The 24,273-nt window shown below is 53.6% G+C and overlaps 8 protein-coding genes across 9 annotated transcripts; 5 read left to right on the forward strand and 3 right to left on the reverse strand.

Annotated features, from left to right (window-relative positions):
• Positions 1-2,514: 2,514 nt before the first annotated feature.
• IUM83_12925 (putative isomerase) lies at positions 2,515-4,232 on the forward strand (the record flags this gene model as incomplete). Its single annotated transcript, XM_067937571.1, has 4 exons — positions 2,515-2,558; positions 2,629-3,220; positions 3,285-3,498; positions 3,574-4,232. The coding sequence occupies 4 exons, from the start codon at positions 2,515-2,517 to the stop codon at positions 4,230-4,232; spliced, it is 1,509 nt and encodes a 502-aa protein (XP_067788085.1).
• A 357-nt stretch (positions 4,233-4,589) lies between these two features.
• Positions 4,590-8,142, forward strand: IUM83_12926 (uncharacterized protein; the record flags this gene model as incomplete). Its single annotated transcript, XM_067937572.1, has 3 exons — positions 4,590-5,326; positions 7,855-8,061; positions 8,133-8,142. 3 exons carry the CDS (start codon positions 4,590-4,592, stop codon positions 8,140-8,142), a joined length of 954 nt encoding a protein of 317 aa, XP_067788135.1.
• Positions 8,143-11,616: 3,474 nt separating this feature from the next.
• On the forward strand, positions 11,617-13,857 carry IUM83_12927 (uncharacterized protein; the record flags this gene model as incomplete). Its single annotated transcript, XM_067937573.1, has 2 exons — positions 11,617-12,020; positions 13,809-13,857. The coding sequence occupies 2 exons, from the start codon at positions 11,617-11,619 to the stop codon at positions 13,855-13,857; spliced, it is 453 nt and encodes a 150-aa protein (XP_067788083.1).
• Positions 13,005-14,706, reverse strand: IUM83_12928 (TKL protein kinase; the record flags this gene model as incomplete). Its single annotated transcript, XM_067937574.1, has 2 exons — positions 13,005-13,011; positions 13,139-14,706. 2 exons carry the CDS (start codon positions 14,704-14,706, stop codon positions 13,005-13,007), a joined length of 1,575 nt encoding a protein of 524 aa, XP_067788080.1.
• Positions 14,707-15,491: 785 nt separating this feature from the next.
• Positions 15,492-17,534, reverse strand: IUM83_12929 (leukotriene A-4 hydrolase/aminopeptidase; the record flags this gene model as incomplete). Of its 2 annotated transcripts, none has more annotated exons than XM_067937576.1 (2): positions 15,492-17,114; positions 17,295-17,534. In XM_067937576.1, 2 exons carry the CDS (start codon positions 17,532-17,534, stop codon positions 15,492-15,494), a joined length of 1,863 nt encoding a protein of 620 aa, XP_067788081.1. The 2 variants fall into 2 exon arrangements, with proteins under 2 accessions (XP_067788081.1, XP_067788082.1); XM_067937575.1 differs by having other exon boundaries at positions 17,214-17,534.
• Positions 17,535-17,708: 174 nt separating this feature from the next.
• Positions 17,709-18,573, forward strand: IUM83_12930 (sporangia induced 28 kDa inner dynein arm light chain; the record flags this gene model as incomplete). Its single annotated transcript, XM_067937577.1, has 2 exons — positions 17,709-18,123; positions 18,194-18,573. 2 exons carry the CDS (start codon positions 17,709-17,711, stop codon positions 18,571-18,573), a joined length of 795 nt encoding a protein of 264 aa, XP_067788202.1.
• A 126-nt stretch (positions 18,574-18,699) lies between these two features.
• On the reverse strand, positions 18,700-19,968 carry IUM83_12931 (Histone deacetylase; the record flags this gene model as incomplete). The annotated part of the gene is made up of 1 exon (XM_067937578.1): positions 18,700-19,968. One exon carries the CDS (start codon positions 19,966-19,968, stop codon positions 18,700-18,702), a length of 1,269 nt encoding a protein of 422 aa, XP_067788173.1.
• Positions 19,969-20,206: 238 nt separating this feature from the next.
• On the forward strand, positions 20,207-20,761 carry IUM83_12932 (axonemal dynein light intermediate polypeptide 1; the record flags this gene model as incomplete). The annotated part of the gene is made up of 3 exons (XM_067937579.1): positions 20,207-20,356; positions 20,459-20,549; positions 20,643-20,761. 3 exons carry the CDS (start codon positions 20,207-20,209, stop codon positions 20,759-20,761), a joined length of 360 nt encoding a protein of 119 aa, XP_067788098.1.
• Positions 20,762-24,273: the final 3,512 nt, after the last annotated feature.

The following is a 24,273-nucleotide window of genomic DNA, read 5'->3' on the forward strand; positions in this document are numbered from 1 at the left end:
TCCATTAGCACTCACACCATCCGATTTGCCCCAATCTTGACTGCACCGTTGTGACGCCGTAGCCTGGCTGCCAGCCATACTGGTGTCCAGTGCAAATGCGTCCATGTTGAACGCGGGGATGGCCCTCGTCAAGAGCGAGGCGGCTCCAGTCGCACGACCCAGGCAGAAACGCTGGGGTTGCGGAGAAACAAGTCGCGGCGGTGCCAGCTGCCTCGTAGAGACAAGTCGCACGGGCAAAGATCGACGCCTCGCCTCACTGCAATAGGCGTGGCTTTGCGTTGGTGGTGCCTGGCCATCAACTTGGTGGCCAGCTGAGTGAAGCAAGCTTATAACGATAGCCTCTCCGTCGGCGAGGTGTGATGGCATCACTGTGATGCAGGACGAGCTTGCGACGCAACTTCTCTAAGATTGCAGGCGAGCTGCTCCTTCTCGTGCAGTGATGTCGGTTCTTTTGGTCGTGAACATGTAATCCAACGCAGCGAGCAGTGCCTGCCTCTTGGCTTGGGTACGAACGCTTGAAGCCACTGCGTTCAACAACGCACCCGTTGTTGCTCGTGTGCAAGCGACATCGATGACTGACCACTCCGCCTTCGCTTCCAGCAGTCGGTGGGCGCTGCGCGGTTGGCGGTGCAAGGCAAGCGGACAACACGAGCGAAGTGCTGCTTGTTTCTGCAGTCTCACGCCCTGAGATGAACATGTACTTACTGTTCGTGGTGGTGTGATGTAAGGCCGAAGCGGCAAGACGATATTTACTGTCCATTGGATCACACTGCTTCGCATCGCCTTAGCAAGTGGTGATGCAGTAGCCTACCGCAGTAGGTACTGTAGAATGGGATTGTCGACTATGCTGCAGGAAACTGCGGCACGCCCGTGGTGGCTGCGGGCATGTAAAAGGAAAATATTCCCGTTATGTGGATAGGCATACATATACGTGTACATGTATTGCCGGCGCCACCAGATCAGGTTGTCGCTCATCAATGACAGACCCGAGGGCCTGTGGGCACATGTGGAATTCTCGGTGAGGCGGAGGTCCGACGGCTTCGGGATCAGCTCAGATAGTGTTGGCAGGCTCAACTGCGGGGCTCTTTCGCGTCAACCAAGAATCGTAGTGTCGGTCTCAACGAAAGACTTGAACCCTGTTCACACAGTCGGGAGCAGTCGGGAATGACAATTTGACGGAAATTCCTCCACGATTGGGAAATCTCGATTACGGACTCAAGCATTTCCTTTCGCTGATCCCGCTTGTCCTCGGAGACTTGTGCAAGCGTGCAGCAAGCAGATCTCGCGCTAATATTTGCGTCTTATCCGGATGGCATCCGGCGGATGCAGGCCCAGAAATCGTGTGCTACATTTGCACCCCATCATTCGCAAACCAGCAGCACTAGTACATGTACATGTACAAATTTCTGGAAGTGCCACACAACAGGCTTTTGCGTGTGCACATTTCGTACTCTGCGCCTCAAAGGACTTCAAGGTGTGGAATACAATGATCGAGCGAATCGCGAGATCCGTGAGCTGAACATGAACCATGGTTGTATTCATAAGCTTCACAAAACCTTCAGCTAAGCAAAAAATTCGCTCTGAACGTCCGCCTCCGACTCTCTCTTCGATCGCCAAGCAGATGAGTTATTAATACTGTATACTGAGCAGAGCAGTGCTTTAAGCAGTCAGACCCAACAGAAAGTATCTCTTGCACGGATTAGGTGTTATTGTGCTCTGCACAACTTTGGCATGCGAATAGACTCAACGATAAAAATAGTTAACCCAAAGCCAGCCAGAACCTTCGACAACGACGGAAAACATTTCCCTGGCGGAATAGCATTCCCCGCATCGAAATGGATCGTGTAGGGATGCCCACTACCGGTGGCACCTCAACTGAATCTATCGTAGACTTGTGTAAACACGATGGACCGGCAGCGCAATTGCTATTAATTGAGATCAACAACAGCGACAGAGCGCAAGAGATAGTCGTATTGTAGTGTTAGCGTTGGCTTGTCGGGTACATGTACATGTATGGTGCTTTGCATACATTGTGGCTACGGCAAACCAAGTCGTACTAGTATAATATATAGTATCGTAGAAGAGATTTCATGTGGCTTTGGCCATTAAAATCCTGACGGTGAGTAATTTTCTTCTTCTCCGTGGTCTCGATGGTGTCTCGTTCTGCTGGTCTTCACAAACCAGGTTGTACATGTAACTCGAGGGAGGGGGTCAGTGCCCTCCCCTAAAATGTTGCTAAACCCTGCATTTGCCCCACTATTTTCAGCCGTGTCATGTAGACTTGACCCCCTATTTTCGAGCCTCCACCTTATACTTACCCCCCACCTCCCACTCATATTTTAACCCACCCCACCCGAGTTTTTGTTTGGTTCCGCCGCTAATCCATGATACATCAACCAAGGTTACAACTTACTAGTGTACATCACAAGAGCTTACAACGTAGTGTACAGAAGATATTACGCTTGGTCTAGCGGCGCTTGCCGCACTGACCATTCCGTCCTCGGCCACCAGAAAATGTTCGCGGTTTGCACAAGATTAACAGCACGTCACTCCATACCGTACGCGGCAATCGCTCGCTCATCTAATCACGCATGTTAGTTAGTTACTTCACCGCTACTGCTACTTCAGATGCGAATCAAACCGTCCGATATCTCATTCCGTTATCGGAGCTCTTCGTACAATGTCATCCTCGAACCACCTCCGCCTTGCCCCGTTGACCGAGGAACGCGACATCCAGCGCGTCGCCGCAATGGAGGCGGCCTCGTACCCCGCCGACGAAGCCGCAAGCGAGTCGGGCATCCGCTTCCGGCAGAAAAACGCCGGCGCCTTCTTCTGGGCGGCATATCTGCCCACAGACAGTGGCGAGGCCCTCGTGGGCTTCGTCAATGGTACGCTGACCGCCAGGCGCGAGCTGGACGACGAGTCCATGAGCCAGCACGACCCGCACGGGTCGCTGCTGTGCATCCACTCGGTGGTGGTGGACCACGTGTTCCGGCGCCGCGGACTCGCCGCGCAGATGCTCAAGCGCTACGTGCGCGTCATGTGCGACTCGCAGCCACAGGTGACGCGCATCATGATGATCGCCAAGGCGCACTTGCTCAAGTTCTACGTGGACTGTGGCTTCGCTGTCACGCGACTGTCGCCCGTGGTGCACGGCCAAGACCCGTGGTTCGAGCTCGCTCTTGACTGCGAGGCTGCGCGACGACCGACAATGATTCAGGTGATGGGAAGACGACTTGTGTGGTGCTGGGGGTGATGGTCTCATGGTGACTTGTGGGTTGCAGGTGGACGCGTTCACGGGCGAAGCGTTCCAGGGCAACCCGGCGGCGGTGGTGCTTCTGTCGCCGATGGCGTTCCACAAGCCGGAAGCGACCAAGTGGATGCAGCGAGTGGCTATGGAGAACAACTTGAGTGAGACCGCGTACGCTGCTCCTCGTGGACGCGCTGCTGAGAGTTCTGGGGATGTTGTCGAGTACGATCTGCGCTGGTTCACACCAGGTAAAACTTGGCTGGAGTCTTGGGAGCGGGTGGAACATGGTTGTGTACTGAAGTTTTTTTTTGCTGTCGTGCTAGGTGCTGAGGTGAAGCTGTGTGGACATGCCACTTTGTCGACGGCAATTGCCTTGCACGACGCTGGTCATGTGACGACGAGCCAAACGCTTCACTTTCACACGCTGAGTGGGGTGTTGGTGTGCCGCTTCGAAGTGCAGCCTGACACACAGAAGCTGCTCGTGCTGATGGACTTCCCGGAGCAGCCAGCGGAGCCCGTCAGTCCTAACCTTGCATTGGACGAGGTGGCATCTGCGCTCGGTGTCAAGCCTGCAGCCATCGTCGATGTGAAGCAGGCCACCACGGACCTACTTGTTCGCCTGACGCCCGAAGCTTTCGCCGAGATCAAACCGGACTTCGTGCAACTAGGGAAGTTCGACGTGCGAGGCTTCGAAGTGACGGCTGAAATGCCCCAAGACAGCGCGTCGAACGCGGAGATCCAAAGCCGCTTTTTCGCGCCTCGTATTGGTGTGAACGAAGATCCCGTGACAGGAAGCGCGCACTGTGCTCTTGGTCCGTACTGGGCTCCTCTGCTCAAAAAGACAACGATCAAGGCGCAGCAGTTCACCCCCGTGCGCGGCGGATTTATTACGTTGGACCTTGTGGCTGCTGGAGCGGGACGAGTTCTCTTGAAGGGCGAAGGTGTCGTCGTTCTGCGCGGAAACCTAACATCGTCACCGTAGAAGTTCCTTTGATTGTCGTCAACGAGGACCACACGTAAAACTGGAGCATCGTAAATGGTGCATTGAACACTGCGCAATGCCATCAAATTGTCTGGCTGCGTTCTGTTGCATTGATATGCTCTACGTCTTGCTGCTTTGAGTATCGTGAGAACCTGCTCACGTCCGCTAGCGTTAGGCAGAGTCTGCGCGGAGGCGCGAGTGCTGTGGGCAATGCGCAAGATGCTTGCCAAGTCGTTTCTCGTTAGAAACCGGGAGGAGCACCACCTGGTGAGCTCCGAGATTTGCTGTTCCCTCCGACAACACTGGCGTGCTCCCATTGCTTGATTCGTGTGGCGTCGGCCACATTGGCACGTCGACATGAGCAGCAAGCGCTTCACCGTCAATCCCTTCGACGAGTTGGCGCTGACCGCCGAAGACCGCGAAGAACTCGTGGGTATCGCCGACACCCTTGTGCTGTCAAACTTCGAGAAATATGAGGAGTACTTGAACGACAACAAGCATATCGACATCGCGCGTTGGAAGAAAATCGCCAACTCAGGCGCTACGACGTCGTACATGGAGCGGAAGAAGTCCAACCCAGACGCCAAGTTTCCTGATCTGATCATGGTCGGTCCGCTGCCCGGCACTCTGAGCGACAACATGTTCGGACTCATGAGCCCAACTCTTGAGTCGATGCGGATCAAAACTTCATACCTGAACGACTTCAGTGCTGCAGCGATACTCGCCACTATCGTGGAGCCGACTGTGGAGGAACCGCTCCGGTCCGTTGTGGTAAAATGGATGGAGATCGACATTCCTGGGGCTTCCATCGGACTTGTTCGGAACCGTGACTACGTTTACCTCGAGAGCACGGGCATTATGCCCCTGAAGAATGGAGAGCAGGTCGGTTACCACTTGCTGCACTCCGTCAACTTCCCCCAAACGCACAAGCTCCCGAACAGAATTCGTGGCAACATGTCGTTTTGCGCCATTCTCCACCAAGAGGGGCCAGACAGGACGGACTGCTGCGGCCGGGGTATCATGGACCCGGGAGGAGATATGATCCGCTCGGTGGCTGTCATGGGAATGGTTCAGGCGACGATGGCAGGGGTGAAGTACTCGTACTGCGCCCAAATGAAGAAACTGGCATGGTTGCTCGAGAAGAAGCACGCACGGATGAGAGAGCGAGGTGCTCCTGCGCTCGGGACTTCGTGTTTGACGTGTTCGAAGCAGACCAAGAGCTCGAAGCTGGGCAAGTCAGACACTACTTGTAAACTGTGCTTCGGGGCTTTGTGCGGCTCGTGCAAAGTCACCAAGAAGTTGAGTTTTATTACGCTGGACCTGCAGTTGTCCAAACGGAAGGTAGACTTCTGCGTCAAGTGCTTGGTGAAGGCTAATCAAATGGACACACTAGAAGCTGCCCGCCAGCAATTCGTCTACAAGGAGCCCGTCGATTCACCTGCCTATGGGGCTCTGCTGACCTCACAGGTGAGTATTAGTTCGGATAGCTCGTCTTGACCACAAGGTTTCATCGCCTTGGTCCATGGTAGCCTCATTGAGTAGTCGAATAAAGTTCATTGTGTCGTAGAGCAAAGTGTGCTACGAAGTTTTTCTTAACGTGTGCGAGTGTACAAGGTTAGCAGGATGAGACGAGGATGTCAAAAGTCGAGACCCAAGTTGAGGACGATCAGGACGATAAGATCTCGTATGACACGTGACGAAGCTTGCAGCTGCAACATCTTGTCAGTTTTTATAAACGTTTACGCCTTTCAACGTGCACTGCTTATGGCGAAGGACCTGTCCTTCCATAAGGTTACTGGCGCCAGCTGGAATACACGTACCTAACGAATGTGATGAAGTCGCTGCCTTCCTCTCTCCCATGGACAAGAATCGAGCGCATTCTGGCCATTTGCTGACTTTCAAGTCGAGCATCACGTCCTTCAAGTCTCGTAATGGACAAGCGCTTCACCATGAATCCCTTCGGGGAGTTGTCGCTAACAGACCAAGACCGATCCCAGCTCGTGCAACTCGCTGACGAACTGGTGCTCGCCAAATTTGAGGAATATGAAGAGCACCTGAATAACCAGAAGCTAGTGGACCTCAACCGCTGGAAGAAGTTCACCAAGTCAGGCACAACGACGACGTACCTGGAGCGGAAGAACTCGAGCCCAGACTCCAAATTGCCAGCGCTGCTAATGGTGGGCCCGTTACCTGGTACTCTAGACGAAAACATGTTTGGTCTTGTGAGCCCGACGATCGAGGCGATGCGGATCAAGACGTCGTACCTGAGCGACTTCAGTGCGGCGGCTTTGCTCGCGACGATAGTAGAGCCGAGCGAGATGGAACCGTTCCGGTCGGTTGTAGTCAAGTGGATGGAGATCGATATTCCTGGGGCGTCTATCGGGCTCGTTCGGAACCGTGACTACGTCTACCTCGAGAGTTCCGGTATTCTACGTCTCAAGAACGGCGAGCGAGTGGGTTACCATCTATTCCACTCCGTCAGCTTCCCACAAGCTCACGAGTTACCGAACCGTGTTCGCGGCAACATGTCGTTCTGCGGTATTTTCCACCAGGAAGGACCGGACCGAACCGATTGCCGCGGCACCGGCATCATGGACCCTGGCGGCGACATGATCCGCGTGATGGCGGTCATGGGGATGGTTCAGGCGACGATGGCCGGGCTCAAGTACTCGTATTGTGGTCAAATGAAGAAGTTAGCGTGGTTGCTCGAGCAGAAGCACAACGAAGCGAAACAACGGGGTGCGCCGGTCGCGGAGCCTGGTTGCGTGACGTGCATGAAGCAAGTCAAGAGCTCGAAGTTGAGCGACTTCAGGAGGTCCAGCAGCACGTGCAAACTGTGCTTTGGGGCTCTTTGTGGCACGTGCAAGATTTCCAAGAAGCTGAGCTTCATCACGCCAGACTTCGAGCTTGCGCAGCGAAAGGTGAACTTCTGCATCAAATGTCTAGTCGAAGCCACCCGCATGGACACGTTGGAAGCAGCCCGGCAACAATTTGTCTACAAGAAACCCGTAAAGCCGAGTGTGTACGGCTCCTCCGTCGCTTCCGACGCAAGTTCGTGCTCCGAAAGCACGTTGAGTTCATCTTGATACACCATACACTGCATGCATGCACATGCCAAAGGTTAATGTAAAAGCATTGAGCTGCACATCTGGTTGCGTCTTTGACATCTATAATCTGTCGCCCGCAGAGATGCTCAACAGTTTTCTTGGTCTGTTATAGAGACCTTCGAAATACCATATTGTTCAACGACCGTCAGGAGAGTTTTGTGACTCATTTCACCACCCGCAGCCCAACAACAGCTTCGATCACTCTGATCCTGGTCACCAGGTTGGGCATCATAAGAACGCCTCGATTGCTATGAAAATCCTGGGGCCACCGGACCTGGCAGCTGAGGACGCAGGCATCTGAAAGCCAGAACAGTGGTTCCAACTTTTATTTGATCTCGAACAGGTACATGTACAACTTGTACTTGTCCCGTACAAGTAAGCAATGGCTCGGGAAAAGACCAGTAGCAGCTGGGATGCAGGAGCTCAAACCCAGGATGGGGCACTCTTCAGTATTGCAACCAGCTCTTTCGTATTGTGCCAAACTCAGGCCGCTCACTTGTCGACTTGCGCTGTAGTTCACACTTGAGCATGAACAACCAACGCTTCACTGTGAACCCGTTCGGGGAACTGACCCTCACGGCCGAAGATCGCGCGAAACTCGTGGAGATCACCGATGAAATCATCATCGCCAAGTTCGAAGAGTACGAGGAGCACCTGAATATCGACAAGCTCGTTGACCTCAAACGCTGGAAGAAGTTCGCCAAGTCGGGCCCCACGACGTCGTACCTCGAGCGAAAGTCTTCGAGCCCCAACACCAAGCTGCCCCAATTACTCATGGTTGGGCCCCTGCCAGGGTCGCTTGACGAGAACATGTTTGGCATCGTCAACCCGACGATCGAGTCCATGCGGATCAAGTCTTCCTATCTCAGCGACTTCAATGCCGCGGCAGTGCTGGCTTCCGTGATCGAACCAACGGTAGACGACCCGTTCCGCTCCGTGGTGGTCAAATGGATGGAGATCGACATCCCGCTCGCCTCGATCGGCCTTGTCCGCAATCGTGACTACGTCTACGTCGAGAGTACGGGCATCCTGCACCTAAAGAACGGGGAGCGAGTAGGCTACCATTTGTTCCACTCGGTCACATTCCCACAAATTCACGAGCTACCCAACCGAGTTCGCGGTAACATGTCGTTTTGTGGCATCTTCCACCAAGAAGGACCCGATCGAACGGACTGCCGCGGCACCGGCATCATGGACCCTGGAGGCGATATGATCCGTGCTATGGCAGTCATGGGGATGGTTCAGGCGACGATGGCGGGACTGAAGTACTCGTACTGCGGTCAGATGAAGAAGCTGGCGTGGTTGCTGGAGCAGCGACAAGGTGAAGCTCGCGAGAAGGGAACTCCGGCCTTTAAGCCGTTCTGCGTGACTTGTACGAAGGGTGTGAAGCAGTCCAAGTTGACAGGCGCTGTCGGGACGTGCAAGTTGTGTTTCGGAGCCGTATGCAGCTCGTGCAAGATCATCAAGAAGCTGAGTTTCATCGCGCCAGACCTCACTCTTTCTCAGCACAAGGTGACATTTTGTGTGAAGTGCGTGGTTGAGGCCACACAAATGGACACGCAGGAAGCCGCCCGGGAGCAGTTCGTATACAAGAAGTCGATCACTCCACCGCTCTACAGCATGTCAATCGCTTCCGATATGAGCACCTGCTCGGAAAGTACGATGACGGCGTACTCAAGCTAGAGAAGAAACACGTCGGTGGTTACTATACTCCTTAAGTACTAGGCATGCATACTACTACGCAGTATTTTTTTTAATGATTCTTGACGCGTACGCTACTAATTGTGCTTCAGCCACTCGAAGCGAAAAGAGAAATCTACACTGTAGTGCTCTAGCGGCGCCTGCACAGCTAGAATGACCCACAGGCAGATGTTTGCCTGCGCAAGCAGCCAGTTGGTTTCCAACGCAAATGCCAGCTGCCACAGTGTCGAGATACGAGTGCGCCGCTGAAGGATGACAGCGAGTGCTATGATTGATATAAGTTCCATCGATGAGTAGCCGAGTAGTACCAAGATGTTGCTCGATATCTCTTCCAGCGATTTATCGCGGAGGTTATTCAAGAAAGCACGGTTGGGCATGTGGAATGCCACCAGGAGATACAAACCTAGTAAGTACACACGTATGCATGTAAGTGAGGAAAAATACTAGACACGAAGTGAGGTTACGTACTGTAGACACAGGGAACCATGACTTCAGTGAAGTCGACCAAAAGCACGAACTCCGTCGTGTAGAGAAGGCCGAGAGAGTTGCGCAACAACTTGAGAGACCTAGCCTTGTCAACGCCTGGATCGGATGTAAGCGACGCCTGGCGCGCTGCTACTGTTACAGTCACTAAGCTCGATGGCGAGGTTAATAAATGAGCATCCCCTGTTGTGGGGGAAGTTTCTCTCGCACGATAAAGTCGATTCACTTGAACTGGAGCACCTACTTCAAGCAATGGCACAATGCAATTGTGTTTTACTCCGATCGCGGCAGAAATGGAGCTCCTGGCTCGAGTCTCATGAGTAACAAACTGAATGGGATCACGTGAAGAAAGTTTGCAGTGCGAGTGTGCAACCAGGACAAAGATTTTAGGCTTTGTGCCTCGCTTAAGCGTGGCGCTAGGTCGTGTTAACCGTACAGCTGATACTGCCCTGTTCGGCAAAGAAATAGTTCTCGGTTTGCTCGTGAAATCCGAGTTGATGCCAAGAACTTTCTGGTCAATCTCGTGGAGCACCACAATACTCTCCAGAACGTCAGCCAGCATCAAAGACACCGCCGCCGTCTTGGATGTCGATCCATTCATGCACCATGACAGAAACAACACGTGATATAAGTCGGCGCTGAACACCACGATGCAAGCCTTGAGATCTGGGTGCTCACGGAGCATGCGGGCGAACATATTCTTGTAAAACATTTTGATCGCCGGAAGAAATGCCATCGCGGCGATTTGTCGTCCGGCTGATAGCTGGTTGAACACGTACGCGTACGCTGGATACACCCACACCATGCTGGCTTGCATGCCTATTAACATGAACTGGCGGATAAACGCAAGTCGGCCATTGCGATCATTATACAGGAACCGACCCCACGCCGCTAACATGCCAACGCCCATAATGAACATGACTATGCCGGACTCACACACTAGCGTGAATGGGAGCGGAAACCCAATAGCACGTGCCAGTCCAAATGTACCCGCGGCGCCCGCAACCGCCGATGCAGTTGCTGCCACGAAGATGGGGGTAATGGACAACGGAAGACCAGGTACTAGAAAACTGTGTTCGATTGCGTCGGCGGGTGAGTGAAGCGGAATGCTTTCAATGAGCACGGTGAGCAGCAGGCAAGGCAGAGGAGTTAGGACAAGTACCAACACACAGTGCGCAGCAGTGGTACGGGTGTTGTAGTCGTGAAGACGGCTCAACCGCTCAACCGAGTACGTTCCGTTTGCCTCGAGCTGGAGCCGATTCCAGGCGCTCGCAATGTTGTTCCAGTAGCGTCGGGGTTTCCCCGTCGAGGCCATGAGCTCGGGACGAATTCGCGAATGCGGGTATATTAAATACAAATTTTGTATATCGCGGGAGGTTGTAGTCGCAGCGATGAGAACGACCCACGCGACGATGGCGAAGCCGTTGGGCAGACGAATTCGATGCTGATTTTAAAGCTCTGGGCTAGTTGCTAACATATGTACATGTACACCATCGACAAAATGCATCCGTACGATACGGTTTATATCGAATTTGATGTTCTCATCTCACCAAAATTGCGGTGTTATCCTCTGCTTTCGGCGTCATCTAAAAAATTGTGTCTGGCATAAATGATCTTCACCACCGACGTTCAGCCGCATCAACTTCAGTTCAAGCATAAAAAAACGCGGAAGTGCTTAAAGAAACTCCTGCATCCCCTGATTCAAGGTACAGGTTAGACGACCATATTGACGAGCAACTTCCATCCATACGCCCGCTCATGCCGTATGATTCATACGTTAGTAAACGTCTTGTTCTGGTCGGTTCGCCATACGGATATCTACTTGCGGCTACTGCTGCAGTAGCCGCAAGTAGATATTCGTATGGCAGTAGTACTGCCTTTTCGTGAAAATCGGCTGGAGTAAAAGTCTACACGCGCGAGTTGCGTCGACTGTAAACGACTACACGCGCGAGTTGCGTCGACTGTAAACGACTCAAGATCAGCTTACAATGCGTGATGAAGTCTCGCACAATAATCGCTTGAAACCAGACTGCAGTCGCGCTAGTCATTTGTCAAGTTGCGCTCAACCAACAAAAGCAGTACCCAAAAGAAGCATGGACAATCAACGTTTCACTATCAATCCCTTCGGGGAGTTGACGCTCTCCGCCCATGACCGCGCCAAGTTAGTCGACATCGCCGACACGCTCGTGATGGCCAAGTTCGAGGAGTACGAGGAGCACCTGAACAACGAGAAGCGGGTGGACCTCGTCCGCTGGAAGAAGTTCACCAAGTCGGGCCCCACGACGATGTACCTGGAGCGGAAGAAGTCGAGTCCGAACTCGAAGCTGCCGGCGTTGTTGATGGTGGGTCCGTTGCCGGGGTCGCTGGACGAGAACATGTTCGGCATCGTGAATCCGACGATCGAGGCGATGCGGATCAAGTCGTCGTACCTGAAGGACTTCAGTGCTGCTGCGGTTCTGGCGACGATTGTGGAGCCCACGGTGGACGACCCGTTCCGGTCAGTTGTGGTCAAATGGATGGAGATCGATATTCCGGGTGCTTCATTCGGCCTCGTCCGCAACCGTGACTATGTGTACATGGAGAGCACGGGCATCTTGCATTTGAGGAACGGTGAGCGGGTGGGCTATCACTTGTTCCATTCGGTCACCTTCCCACAGATCCACGAGCTGCCACACCGCGTGCGAGGCAACATGTCGTTCTGCGGCATCTTCCACCAAGAAGAGCTTGATAGGACCGATTGCCGTGGCACGGGCATCATGGATCCGGGCGGTGATATGATTCGCGTGATGGCAGTGATGGGAATGGTCCAGGCGACGATGGCGGGCTTGAAATATGCATACTGCGGTCAGATGAAGAAGTTGGCGTGGTTGCTTGAGCAGAAGCAGGCTCAGGCCCGGGAGGAGGGGACCCCAGCACTCCAGTCATTTTGTGTGACGTGCATGAAGGGCGTTAAGAGCTCAAGACTGACTGGACCAGTCAACACGTGCAAGCTATGTTTCGGCGCTGTTTGCGGTTCATGTAAAATCTCGAAAAACCTAAGCTTCATTGCTCCTGACCTCACACTCGTGCAGCGCAAAGTTACTTTCTGCGTGAAATGTGTCATTGGGGCCACGCAAATGGATACACAGGAAGCTGCCCGGGAGCAATTCGTGTTGAAGAAGTCGGTCACCCCAAGTCTGTATGGATTTTCAGTGGCATCCGACATCAGTACGTGCTCGGAAAGCGCGCTGACTATGCTAACTGAGTAGTTACTTACCTACTAAAGCTGTGGGCGTAGTGGTTTACATGTAGTTGTAGTAAGTAACCTGAGTTTCAGGTATGTCAGTGTGAATTTATTGTATATGATATGTTTCTTCGTAGCTCACTACAGCATGCTTTTAAGATAGCTCCTTCGCTAGAATAATCTGGAGTTTAAACAGAGCCTCCGCTGCACTCGGTCGCTGGCTTGGGTTCACTGATATGCAGGCACTACCAAGATCAATCATTGACTGCGGGCCTGCCTGTGAAAATTCGACACTTACTGCCCCCATTGCAACTCTTTGTAGCAGAGTAGCGTCTGTCATCTGACGACCGCGAGACTGCTGCGCCTCCTGCTTTGCCTGGGTGTACGGCAACGTGTGAGAATCCAACTCGGACAGCACGACTCCGAACGAGAACATGTCTGCTTTGTCATCGTATTTCTCGCCCATCATCACCTCAGGAGCCATCCACAAAGACGTTCCGACGCCAGCAGTCATCGTCCGGTCGAGTCGCTCTCGAGAAATACCGAAATCCGTCAGCTTCGCTTCGTGCATTTCATTCAGGAGGATATTACGAGACTTCAGGTCGCGGTGAATCACGGGAGGCTCCAGCGAGTGCAAATATGTGAGCGCGTGGGCTACATGCAGCGCGATCGTCACTTTCTCGAGATCAAACCCCACCGGACGACCTTCTTTTTGGTAAGTGTTTAGCAGCGTTCGCAGGTCTCCACCGCCCATAAACTCTAGCACCACGCACAGATCAGAAAGCGAGTCCCAAGCAATGCCGATGAAAGCGACGATACGCGGGTGCTCCATAGTTGCAGTCAGCTTGGCTTCTGCGAGAAATTCATTCACAAGTTTGATGTCCCGGCGTGTGCTCGGAAGCAGCATTTTGACCGCGACTTCCTCGTCATTGTAAATTCCGGCGTAGACCTCACCGAAGGCGCCGTGGCTAATGATCTTGAGAACGCGGACCTTTTCTCGAGGAATTCTGTTGGCGGTGACAACATCATCATCCCACAAACCGGTTTGCCCCTGGTTTGCAGTGGAACGTTGTCGACGGGCGATGATGAACCCCAGAAGCATGACAAGTAGAACGAAAACGATGCATGTAGCGGTAATTCCGACGATGGCCGGTGTGCTTAGCCCACTGCTACTAGTAGCCCCGAGAGTTCCGCCTGCAAGCCAGATTTTGACACTTAACTCGATGTCAGGCTCGCACCAGGTGCGCTCCTGGGTGTCGTCAGCTACGCTTTCCGCGTCCACAGCAGTACACGGAGCGATGAACATCGCAGAATTGGGGCAAGTATCATCACTCATGCTCCATGAAGTCTTCTGAGCCAGCATATAAAGTGTCGTATTGGCCTCGCTGGCGCTGTCGTCGTATTGGAACAAGTGCGGATCGAAACTGTCGGCATCGATTTGCCCGTCCAAGGACCACATGGGTCCGCTGTTCTGCTGGATCGTAGCATTCATATCGGATGTCAACGCGCATCGCGCCTTGGTTGCCACAAAGCTTGGGGAGCATGTCGAACTGGTGTAGCTAATGACGTTGGTCTTGCAGGTCTTCAAGTCACATTGCGTGGAATCGTCAAAAGCTTGTGACGTCAGGAGGATGTCGCTCATACTGCGGCCGCAGAGCACGTAGACTTGAACGTACTCGGCCGTCGAGTTGCTCGCAGCAGAGCTGGCGGCAGTAGACTCGGAGGCGACCTGAACCCATCCTGCACTCCAGAGCATGGCACGTTGTAAATTGCCCGAGAAGGTGGTGAAGTTGGCCACAGTGCCCACAAGATCGGTCAGAGCGGCGTTGAGTCTGGAAGGGGGCGTAGGGGCAGTAAAGTACGAGCTTTCGTACAACTGCGTTGCAACATCATCGGTGGCGTGCACAACAATGCCTACAATCCAGAGCAGTGCTAACGTTAGTAAATGCACGGACACCATGCCGACCTTCCGACCGAGAAAGTCCAAGTAAGACCAAACTCCTGTAGTCAAGTTGGTTGGTTTCCGATTCGTCTCAGACGTCACAGAAGTCGCAAGGCTAAACGGAAACGGTTTCCGATTCCAAACCCCTCGGTTTGCCGATAACGGAAGAGGTGGTCAAACCCGACGAAGTTTTCCCCACGAACTTTGCCGATGGGTGCGTATCAGTGATACGCATATCAGTGCTCCGATGGGTGCGTATCAGTGATACTCATATCAGTGATACGCATATCAGTGATATGCATATCAGTGATACGCACCCGAAGGCAAAGCGATTTTCCAACCATCACTTCGTGGGGAAAACTCACGTATCACTGATATGCATATCACTGATATGCGTATCACTGATACGTACCAATCGGCAAACCGATTTTCCGTATCACACCACTGCTTGCTGGAGCCACAACCATTTCGATACCGTACATCGTCAGGTAGTGCTTACTTTAAAAAAGCTGCCCTGGGCAGAGTTAAATCTACGTACATTCCTCAAACAGGGGCTGGCCCTTAATCAATTTTGCTTGGTAACAAGTCTCCTTTTATTGTGAGCAGATTAAAAAGTTTGCATCTGCCAGTCAAGAGTTCGTCCTGACTCAGCAAGCCTACTTATTGTAGGCTAAGTGATCAACAGGGCATTGTAGTAAAAACAAACCATACATTCACTGAAAATGCAGACACTCATGGATGTAGCACAGATAGCACAGCAACCTTGTCGTACTACCTCCACTCTATGTGTGCGTGGATGGCCCTTAGCGACGCTTGGCTAAAGTCACCGCCGTAGCAACCGTGAGTCCACCAAGAACCACTGCCAGCAACGGCGAATAACCCGAGTACTCCTGTGGAAGGCCGAGCCAGTGTGCGAAAACTCCGTTAAAATCATTGGAGTACATCGCTCTGGCATGCTTCTTAGACGCCTGCAAGCCCTCGATGTCCTTCTGAATCATCTTGGCGGCGATCGGGTGGTATCGTGACTTGCACTCCTCAAAGACAGCAGCACCCCGCACCACGCCCAAAGTCGCGCACAGGTCACGGAAAAGAGGACGCACGAATTTCATCCGGCCTTGCTCCTTCAAGAAGTCGACGGTACGGTCCAGCACGCGCAGATCACCAGAGCGCAACGCCAGTGTGAACCAGCGGAAACGCAGCTCCGAGTTGTGAGTAGTGCTCAGGTGGTGGTGACCAAACGCATCGATCGCGTCCAAATGGGTCGCCGACAATCGGGCATGGCTGCCCGTCTGCAGCAGGAGCAACGTATCTAGCAGCAAAATCCATAGTGGAGCCGGCCATTTGCGGAGCATGCGCGGGTCCGTGACCTTAGCCCACTTCTTGTCGTCCGTGGTCGTCATCATTTTCTCTCCCAAAGCTCGCACCTGGCTGATCATCGATGTGTCGAACTTGTTGGCGATCAGCGGCATGCCAGTTGAGAAGTACCAGCCATCCCAATCAATTTGGCTGAGCACCTCGGGCTGCGTGGCGAAGTGCTTCTCGAAAAAGATGCGGAAATCCTGGGAAGTGAGCGTCTGGAACTTGAATTTCTGGATGTACGCCTGTGCGAACAAGTCGAACTCCTCCGACCCCACAACAGTAGACAAGTAGTGCAGGAAGTTGAAACCTTTTTCGTACGGCACGCGAGAGAAAACGTCGTCCGGATCAACGCCCTCGGATTTAGGCACCAACGCCGTGTACGGGTGCGACGGTCCGAAAGACTGAACCGCCTCCACAAGTCCACGCATGCCCAACGCCGCCTTCAAGTCGTACGTCTTGGGGTCATTATGGATCTTGGCAACAATCTTCCGCTCCAGCCACACCGTCCAACCTTCGTTCAACCAGAAATCACTCCAGGTGGCATTGGTGACCAAATTTCCCGTCCACGAGTGGGCAATTTCGTGAGCCACAACATCAGCCAGCGAGCGGTCTCCCGCCAGTAGCGTCGGGGTCACAAAGGTCAAGCACGGGTTCTCCATGCCTCCGTAGGGGAAGGACGGGGGCAGACACACCAGATCGTATCTCTTCCACAAGTACTCCTGTCCCGTGATCTCTTCGGCTGCCTTCAGAAACGCTTCAGTCTGTGCGAATTCGTGTGCCGCTCTTGTCACCACCCTCGGCTCGGCCCACACTCTGCTGCGAGGGCTCAACTCAACACTCTCCATCTCTCCAGCAGCAATGGCCAACAGGTACGACGGAATGGGTACATCCTGTCGAAAGCTCCACTTCTTGGTCAGCTCCTGGTCGTTGTTCTTCACATGGCCATGAGCAATCGCACTCATCAGTACCGTGCACCATTGCGGCACCGTGACAGTAGCCGCGTACGTGAACTTGGCAGCAGGAGTATCCGGGCACGGCACCACGCTGCGCGCGTGGATGGCTTGGCACTGCGTGAACAGAAATGGGTACACTTTTCCAGCAGTCAACTGCGGAGTGAGCCATTGCAGTCCGCTCGAGTTGGATGACGTCGCGTACGTCACGCGCACGGTGTTCGAGAGGCTCGAGATGGGTACAACCAACGCACTCCCAAATACCGCGTGTCGCTCGACTAGCGTAAAGTTGTGTACAGCCACACCATCGACCGCAACGGCCTCGATACTCAGGTGGTTCGTGTCCAGCACGAGGACGGGAGACTTGGCTGTGCCCGTGTAGGCGAACGTGTACTCGGCGAAGCCGCGCAGCTGCTTCTTCTCGAAGTCAATGGCCAGCGTCCACTGCAGGTGGCGGTACAGCACGTCGTCCAGGTTGGCAAAGGACTGCGAGCGCAGCGAGGGGGGAGCATCCGCTTCCGCCGCGGGTGGAGCCATGATGCGGTACTGCTTGTTCTGACTGGAGCCAAAATTCAAATTCGCACTTACTAGGGTACTTGGTGTGGTACACATGGATTAGTGGCGTTTATTACGTAAAATGTAGCCATCCTGCGAAACGACGCGAGCGGGTGGGTGTGTAGTTGCTGTTGAAGCTGGTTAGTTTGAGAGACGATGATCCCGCCGCAGAGCTCGCTGGTCAAGTACAACAACCCGATCCTTGTGAGCTCGAGCAAGGACAAGGCTCTGCTGAAAGGCAAGAAGTCTGGTGCGGCTGCCAAGTTCGGGAACCAAGCTCCGAACGGCGATGCCAACGGATCGGGCGCTCCACCGGCGCCTAAGCCGACGGTTTTCACGGGCAGCAACACGCAGAGTGGGAATCCGACGGAGGATATACTCAACTCGATCCTACCGCCGAAGGAATGGACCGAGGACGGGCAGCTCTGGGTGCAGTACGTGTCGAGCACGCCAGCAACGAGACTGGATGTCGTGAATCTGCAGGAGCAGTTGGATCTGAGACTGCAGCAGCGGCAGGCGAGGGAGACTGGTATCTGCCCCGTTCGAGAGGAGCTGTACGCGCAGTGCTTCGGTGGGTGTCTGCAAGTGGATTCGCAGTGGGAGCTTTAACCTGTCACTCACTGTCTTTGTGTGACGTCCAGATGAGTTGATCCGGCAGATCACGATCAACTGCTCGGAGCGGGGACTGCTGCTTCTTCGGGTGCGCGATGAGGCCCGCATGACGATTGCCGCTTATCAGACGTTGTACGAGTCTAGCATTGCCTTCGGCATGCGGAAGGCGCTCATGGCTGAGCAGAAGAAAATGGAGGCGGAGCAGCAGATTCGCACCCTCGAAGGCGAGCTGCGTGATCTGAGCTCACAGATTGAGGAGCTGAGTACGCGGTGCGAAGCTGTGGCACGGCGTGAAGAGGAAAAGAAATCGCAAGACGAGAAGAAGCACCAAGAAGAGGTGGAGCTGCTACGCAAGAACAATGACCAGCTCAAGGCCAGTCTCGAGAGCATGCTTGCTGCCCCCAAGTAGGGGCTCACCGACATCAGCTCGGGAGGTTTATTTCGTCTATTCCTGCAATTTATCAGGATTTCTATGATGCTGTTCTTTTGTTCATGGTCAAAATGTTCTCTATATCGTTGAAAGCGAGCGTATGTTCTAGTTTGGCAACCTCTCCGAAAGAGGGACCTCGATGGGGACGAGGCCGTCCGGACGGGAAGATCCGTGTATAAGAGCGAGCATGTGCTGCTCCGCGCCGTCTGCAAGTGCTCCGAGGTGATACCCTCCCTCCATCACTGAAACGAGCCTACCTTCACAGCACTCCCACGCCAAGTTGCACAACTCCTTCGTAATCCAGTAGAAGTCGCTGGCCTCGAGTCGAAAGTCAGCAAGCGGATCTCGCGATGAGCCGTCAAAGCCCATGGACACCATCAGCAACTGCGGGCAAAACGCTCGCACACGTGGAATCACGGACGCAGCAAATTGCTCTCGATATGTTTGCGCCGTGCATCGCGCACGCAGCGGCACGTTCAGCAGGTTACCATGCTTTCCCTTTTCACTTGCAAAGCCCGAGCTCGGGAAGCACGGCGCCGCCTGATGCATGGACACATACAGCATCCTCGGCTCTTTATCCGCCATATCCTGCGTCCCGTTGCCGTGATGCACATCTACGTCGACGATCGCCACTCGCGTCAGTCCATGTCTCTCCAGTGCATGCATCGCCGCCACTGCGACGTTGTTGAAAACACAAAAGCCCATGGCGCGACACCTCTCGGCGTGGTGTCCGGGCGGCCGCACCGCGCAGAACGCGTTGCGGAAGTCGTTATTCTCCGACAGCACTCTATCCACCGCGAGACACGCGCCTCCCGCTGCCACTCTGGCAGCAGCCAACGTGTGCCGCATGAGCGTCATATCGTCCCCCAAGTCCACGAACTCGTACTGCTGGTAGTACTCCTTCTTGCCGGCGACGGTGGGGATCCTGTTGGCCCTTGGACTGGGCACCACGAAGGCTGCATAGGCCTCTCCGTCCGCGCTCAGCAGCTCGCAGCGCCGGAGCGCGTCCAGCGCCGTCATGCTGCGCTCCACCTTGCTGCTCATGCGCGCCACCATGTCCACGTACACCTCTCCGTGTGCGCGCTGCAGCTGCTCGTCCGTAGCTGCAGGCAGCGCCGTCTCCGTCTTCAGCCTCGGGAAGCGCTCGCCTAGGCGGCGCAGCACGGCCTGCAGCCGCTCGGGCCGCTCCATGCGCCCGGGCACGCGGTGCAGCAGACACACGTCGCTGCTGAGCAGCAGGCTGCTCGCGCCGTGCAGCTGCGCCGCGGCCACTGCGTGCCACGCATGGCACACCAGCAGAAGAGCTTCAGCGTCGCGTGGAGCCAACAGACCGGACAGCAGCAGCAGACGCAGCGGCGGCGGCGGCGAGCGCATCAGGAAGTGATGGCGCTGGAGGACGATGACCGCATCAGAAAGTGCTGGGGTGGATGTGATTGGCTGGAAATGCGGAGGCATCTATTTTTGGTGCGCCACTTCAAACCTGTGATACAGAATGCATTTTTGTGTACGATACGTGGAATTTGATCGAGGGGGTGGGTATAGTGGAGGCAAGACAAGGGTTTTGGTGAGAGCGATCTCCTGTGAAGACGGCGCGGCGAGTTGTGGCAGCAGCATGGGGCCGTACATCCGCGTGAAGCGACGGAACCAGACGGTGTTCCTGGACGTGCAGCTGGCGGACTCGTTTCTGAGCGTGAAGGAGAAGCTGGGCTCGCTGTTCCACCTGCCGCCCACGAGCATCCAGCTCTGGCAGGGGCTCAACCAGGTCAGTTAGTAATTGAACATAAGATTTAGTACATTAAATAGTATTATATCGAGGAGTAGTAATTCGTGTTACTGTGTTAATACTTCTGGTTGCTATGAGCAGAAGGAGAGCAAGGAGTTCGCGGACGCGGCGACACTCGCGGACCACGAGCTGCAGAACGACTCGGTCGTCTACATGTGCTGGAAGAAAGAGAGTGCGTTGGCTGCTGCTACTACGACTAGATGAATTGATACAGTAGTATCACTGGGGGCCATGGTGATATTAATATCCGTCGTATTAATGACAGACTCAGACCAGTGGGAGGAGCTGAGCGTGACCAAGGTGGAGGCTCTGGACTCGGGGGATGCCTCCGGTTCGGCCGGGAGCAGTGGAGCTGCAGGAAACAGTGCCAAGGCGGAGGCATAGCTGTCATATTTTTCCAAAGATCAGGCAAACAAGTGTATCTGCTCATCAATTGCAGTGCAATGCAGGGCGGGATGAGAGCACAAAGGCCAGGAGATGCAACTATAAGAGCGCGAGAGAGTTGAAGAGGCTACTTGGAGGCTATTTACTTAACCTTTGCTCCTGGAACTTTTAGTAACCTACTGAGAATCTTCGTATTGCAAGGAATGATATTTTTGTGTTTGTTGTTGAGCAGGATAATATGGGCGCTGAAAGGATCTTCAGGAGTTTTGATGCATGTCTAGGCGTCACGTGGGAACGTTGCGCTCTTGATTCTGGTATCTAAACGATCTCGAGTACACGGCAGGATTTCTGGATAGGAGCATGCTGCTATCACCTTGGACGGATTTGGAGCGATGCAGCTTTGGGGTGGTGGCTGCGCTACCCGCAACCTTGTTGTTTTGATTCAACGAGAGCTTATCGAGTTTGGTCTCCACGCGTTGCACAGTCTTCGCGAAAGACTTCAAGAGCTGTAGTATTTCAGTTTCTGCAGCACTGGGAGAATTGTTTGTGGCGATTTGCTTGGGGCTAGTGGTAAAAGGCTCGCTGGTATTGTTCACGCTTGGCGACGCTGGTTCCGGTGGTGCCTCACTCCATTTGGAGAAAGAAGACTCGACAGTTCCAGCTGCTGACTCGTAGTAAGTGGAACGCTGAGTGTTGAACGAGATAGGCTCAGCTCTCATTCCAGCACGCTTGCTTAGCTTTCGAGGACGTGATTCATGCTGCAATACTGAGGTGCCAACTGGCTCAAAATGGTTGCGTTTTCGTGGCGGGGTAGCTGGATCGCTTGAAGGAGTACTGGCTTGCGATTTAGTACTTGATGCCCCCAGAAGCATTTCCATGGCCACTCGACTAGTAGTGTAAGCGGTAGATACCGCACCGACAAGTACGAGGAAGGCGCTGTATGCGTCTGCTTTCGGGTTTCCTGTTTCCCGTCCATTTCCGAAAAGAGTTGATGCCACTTGAAGCAGATCCCGGGTGTATAATTCTACTGGTGCCTCCGAGCTGAACTCAGTCCGAGAATACTTCAAAATGCATCGCAAACCGCACGTGAGATAGTGTGCAGCAGTGACAAGTGTGACGAATAGTTTTGCCGATACCGCCAGTACCGAGATATGCACTCCACACGACGCTTGGCATATTTTTCTTATCCCTTCCTGAATTGCGCGGATCCAAGAGGACCCCTCGAGTCGACGAAAATGCCGAATCCAAAGAAAACGAAACAAGTTTTCAACGATGTAGGCGTTTGGATGAACGCCAGCCAAAGTTCTAATGTCTCCGTCTGCACACGAAAGCCATGTGAAAAACTCCAAGGGAAGAGAACCAAGCAAATCAGGTACAAACGAGCCGCTCACGTATTTTCGAGCAATATCTTTGCGGTTCTCAATCAAGGACAATCGCTTTGTATCGTAGGTCGCCGTGTTAAAGTTGAGGATGGTGTTCCCAACAAGCACCAGCTCCATTGCAATGTTGATGTTTTTCTGAGCTTGTTTGCATCCTGCGCCGTCATTCAGGTAAACTGGTGCGAACGGAATGTAGAAAAGCTGGAAGCCGAGAACGATGAAAAGCATCAGTTCCCTAAAATGGTTCAATGTGCCTTCCGGTGATATTGGTCGAGTCAAGTTAGAAATACGCCACCGCAGATGACGCCGTTGTTGTTTCATCGTCCGTGAGAAGGAAAATCGCACGGGAGGTGCAGCTGTCGATGGTCCTCGAAAGCTGTCGAGTATGCTATGCAGACTGAAGCGTCGGACTGTTTTGCCGAGTTTCGATCGCTGCTTATGCATCCTCAACTGCTCCAGGAAGTCTTCATCAAATACCCGCCGTCCATTATGTTCGTGGAAACCCCTCGAGGCTCGCGGTGTGGGTATGTACGCGATCGATTTCCGCGTTGCACGTGTTTTGCCGTCAAACCCACTTTCTTGAAGCTCGCCGGTAGCCCAGTGTTTCGACGACCGTCGAGTTTTGGCGTGAAGCTCTCCTTTGGAGTGAATTCGTTGGTTTAAAGGAGGCTCGCCGTTGATTTCGAGATCATTGGTGATCTCTTGGTCAGGATGAATCGAGTCGGGAGGTGCTGAAAGTGCTCCATGCATGTTGAGTGCTAGAAGTGATTGGAATTTACTGGGCTGCCAGAATTTTGGGGAATGAATCTGGTGTCAGGACCAGAGAGATAGGATGAGTACGACCAGATGAGCTTGTGGGCTTCACACCAGGTCGAGATAGGACAAATACGACCAGAAGAGCTTGTGGGCTTCACACCAAGGTCTAAACTTAACTCTGCACGCGATACATGGACACAGAGGCACAATAATGCCTTCGAGTATATTTTGATGCGGTTTCGCGTCGGCCAGACCAGATTGTCAAGATTGTTGATATTTTCGCGAACGACTCCTTCTGACGCAAAACTCGCCGACAGAGGCCTATTAAAGTATTCCTTGCGACGATGTCCTTTTAGTGGCTTGGAGCTGATGGTAAATGCAGCAGTGACAACGAGGCTAAAGGTTTTATCGTTGTAAGTGTGTGTCATTAACTCTATCGTTGCGCTCTCTATTCGCCACCGACAACGTGGACGTACACGCTCGCCCTCATTGTACACTTGAAAACTTGTTCATTCCCTGCGTCTGGCGGTTGCTACCGGTGTTCGAGACCTTGGCGATCCGAGAACCAAATTGAATGGCACGCTTAGCCAGTCCGGCACAACTTCGGAGCCCGAGACACCTCGCCACTAGCCGTAACACGCGCTTATCACCGACACCGCGCGGGAGTTTGGCGTCGCAGAGACTGGAAACGGGGAATGTTGCGATGGTCGACACCACGTCTTCATCAAGGTAGGGGAAACGTGCCTCTCTTCCGTGTGATGCAATGCAGCGGTCATCTCGCCCAAGGTTGCGCTTCCAAATACGGCCTAGATCCACTTGCAGCTCGGCTCGCAATGCAGCTTCTCCTCCATTGATCAGTGCTGTACGGTGGCGCCCATATCCAGCAAGCTGCTCATCCGCACCAATACCTACGAGCACCACATGCGCAGTTGTTTGATAGGCACTTGTTGTCAACTGTGTGGGGGTAACTGGTGAAGCTTGTGTTAGCTGCTCAGATTCGTCTGCCAGCTCCCTCTTGGTACGGTGAACACGGCAGGAGACGAATGGACCGCGTGTCGGCTTTGTTGATCCATCCTGTTCTTGTTGTTGTTTCGACTTGAGGAGGCCCAACAATAGATCAAGGTGTGCTTCAGATTGCACGCCCATCAAAACCAGTTTGGATCGGTAACCCTGGGCTTCACGGAGATCGGCATGATGTTGTTCACCGTCAGTCCCATTGGGATTTAGCTTCTCCATTGCTCGCTGCATCTTGAAGCAACAACTTTTACAGACCCCGACAATACAGCCGTGTTTTCGTTTGCGTCCGCACCGATTCACAGGACACAGCAGGGAATCACTACCAGCCTCGCCGTTAAAAAGTCTCATAGCAGCAACTTC

Source organism: Phytophthora cinnamomi, assembly GCF_018691715.1.
Source record: "Phytophthora cinnamomi strain GKB4 chromosome Unknown Contig55, whole genome shotgun sequence".
Taxonomy (NCBI): Eukaryota; Oomycota; class Peronosporomycetes; order Peronosporales; family Peronosporaceae; genus Phytophthora; species Phytophthora cinnamomi.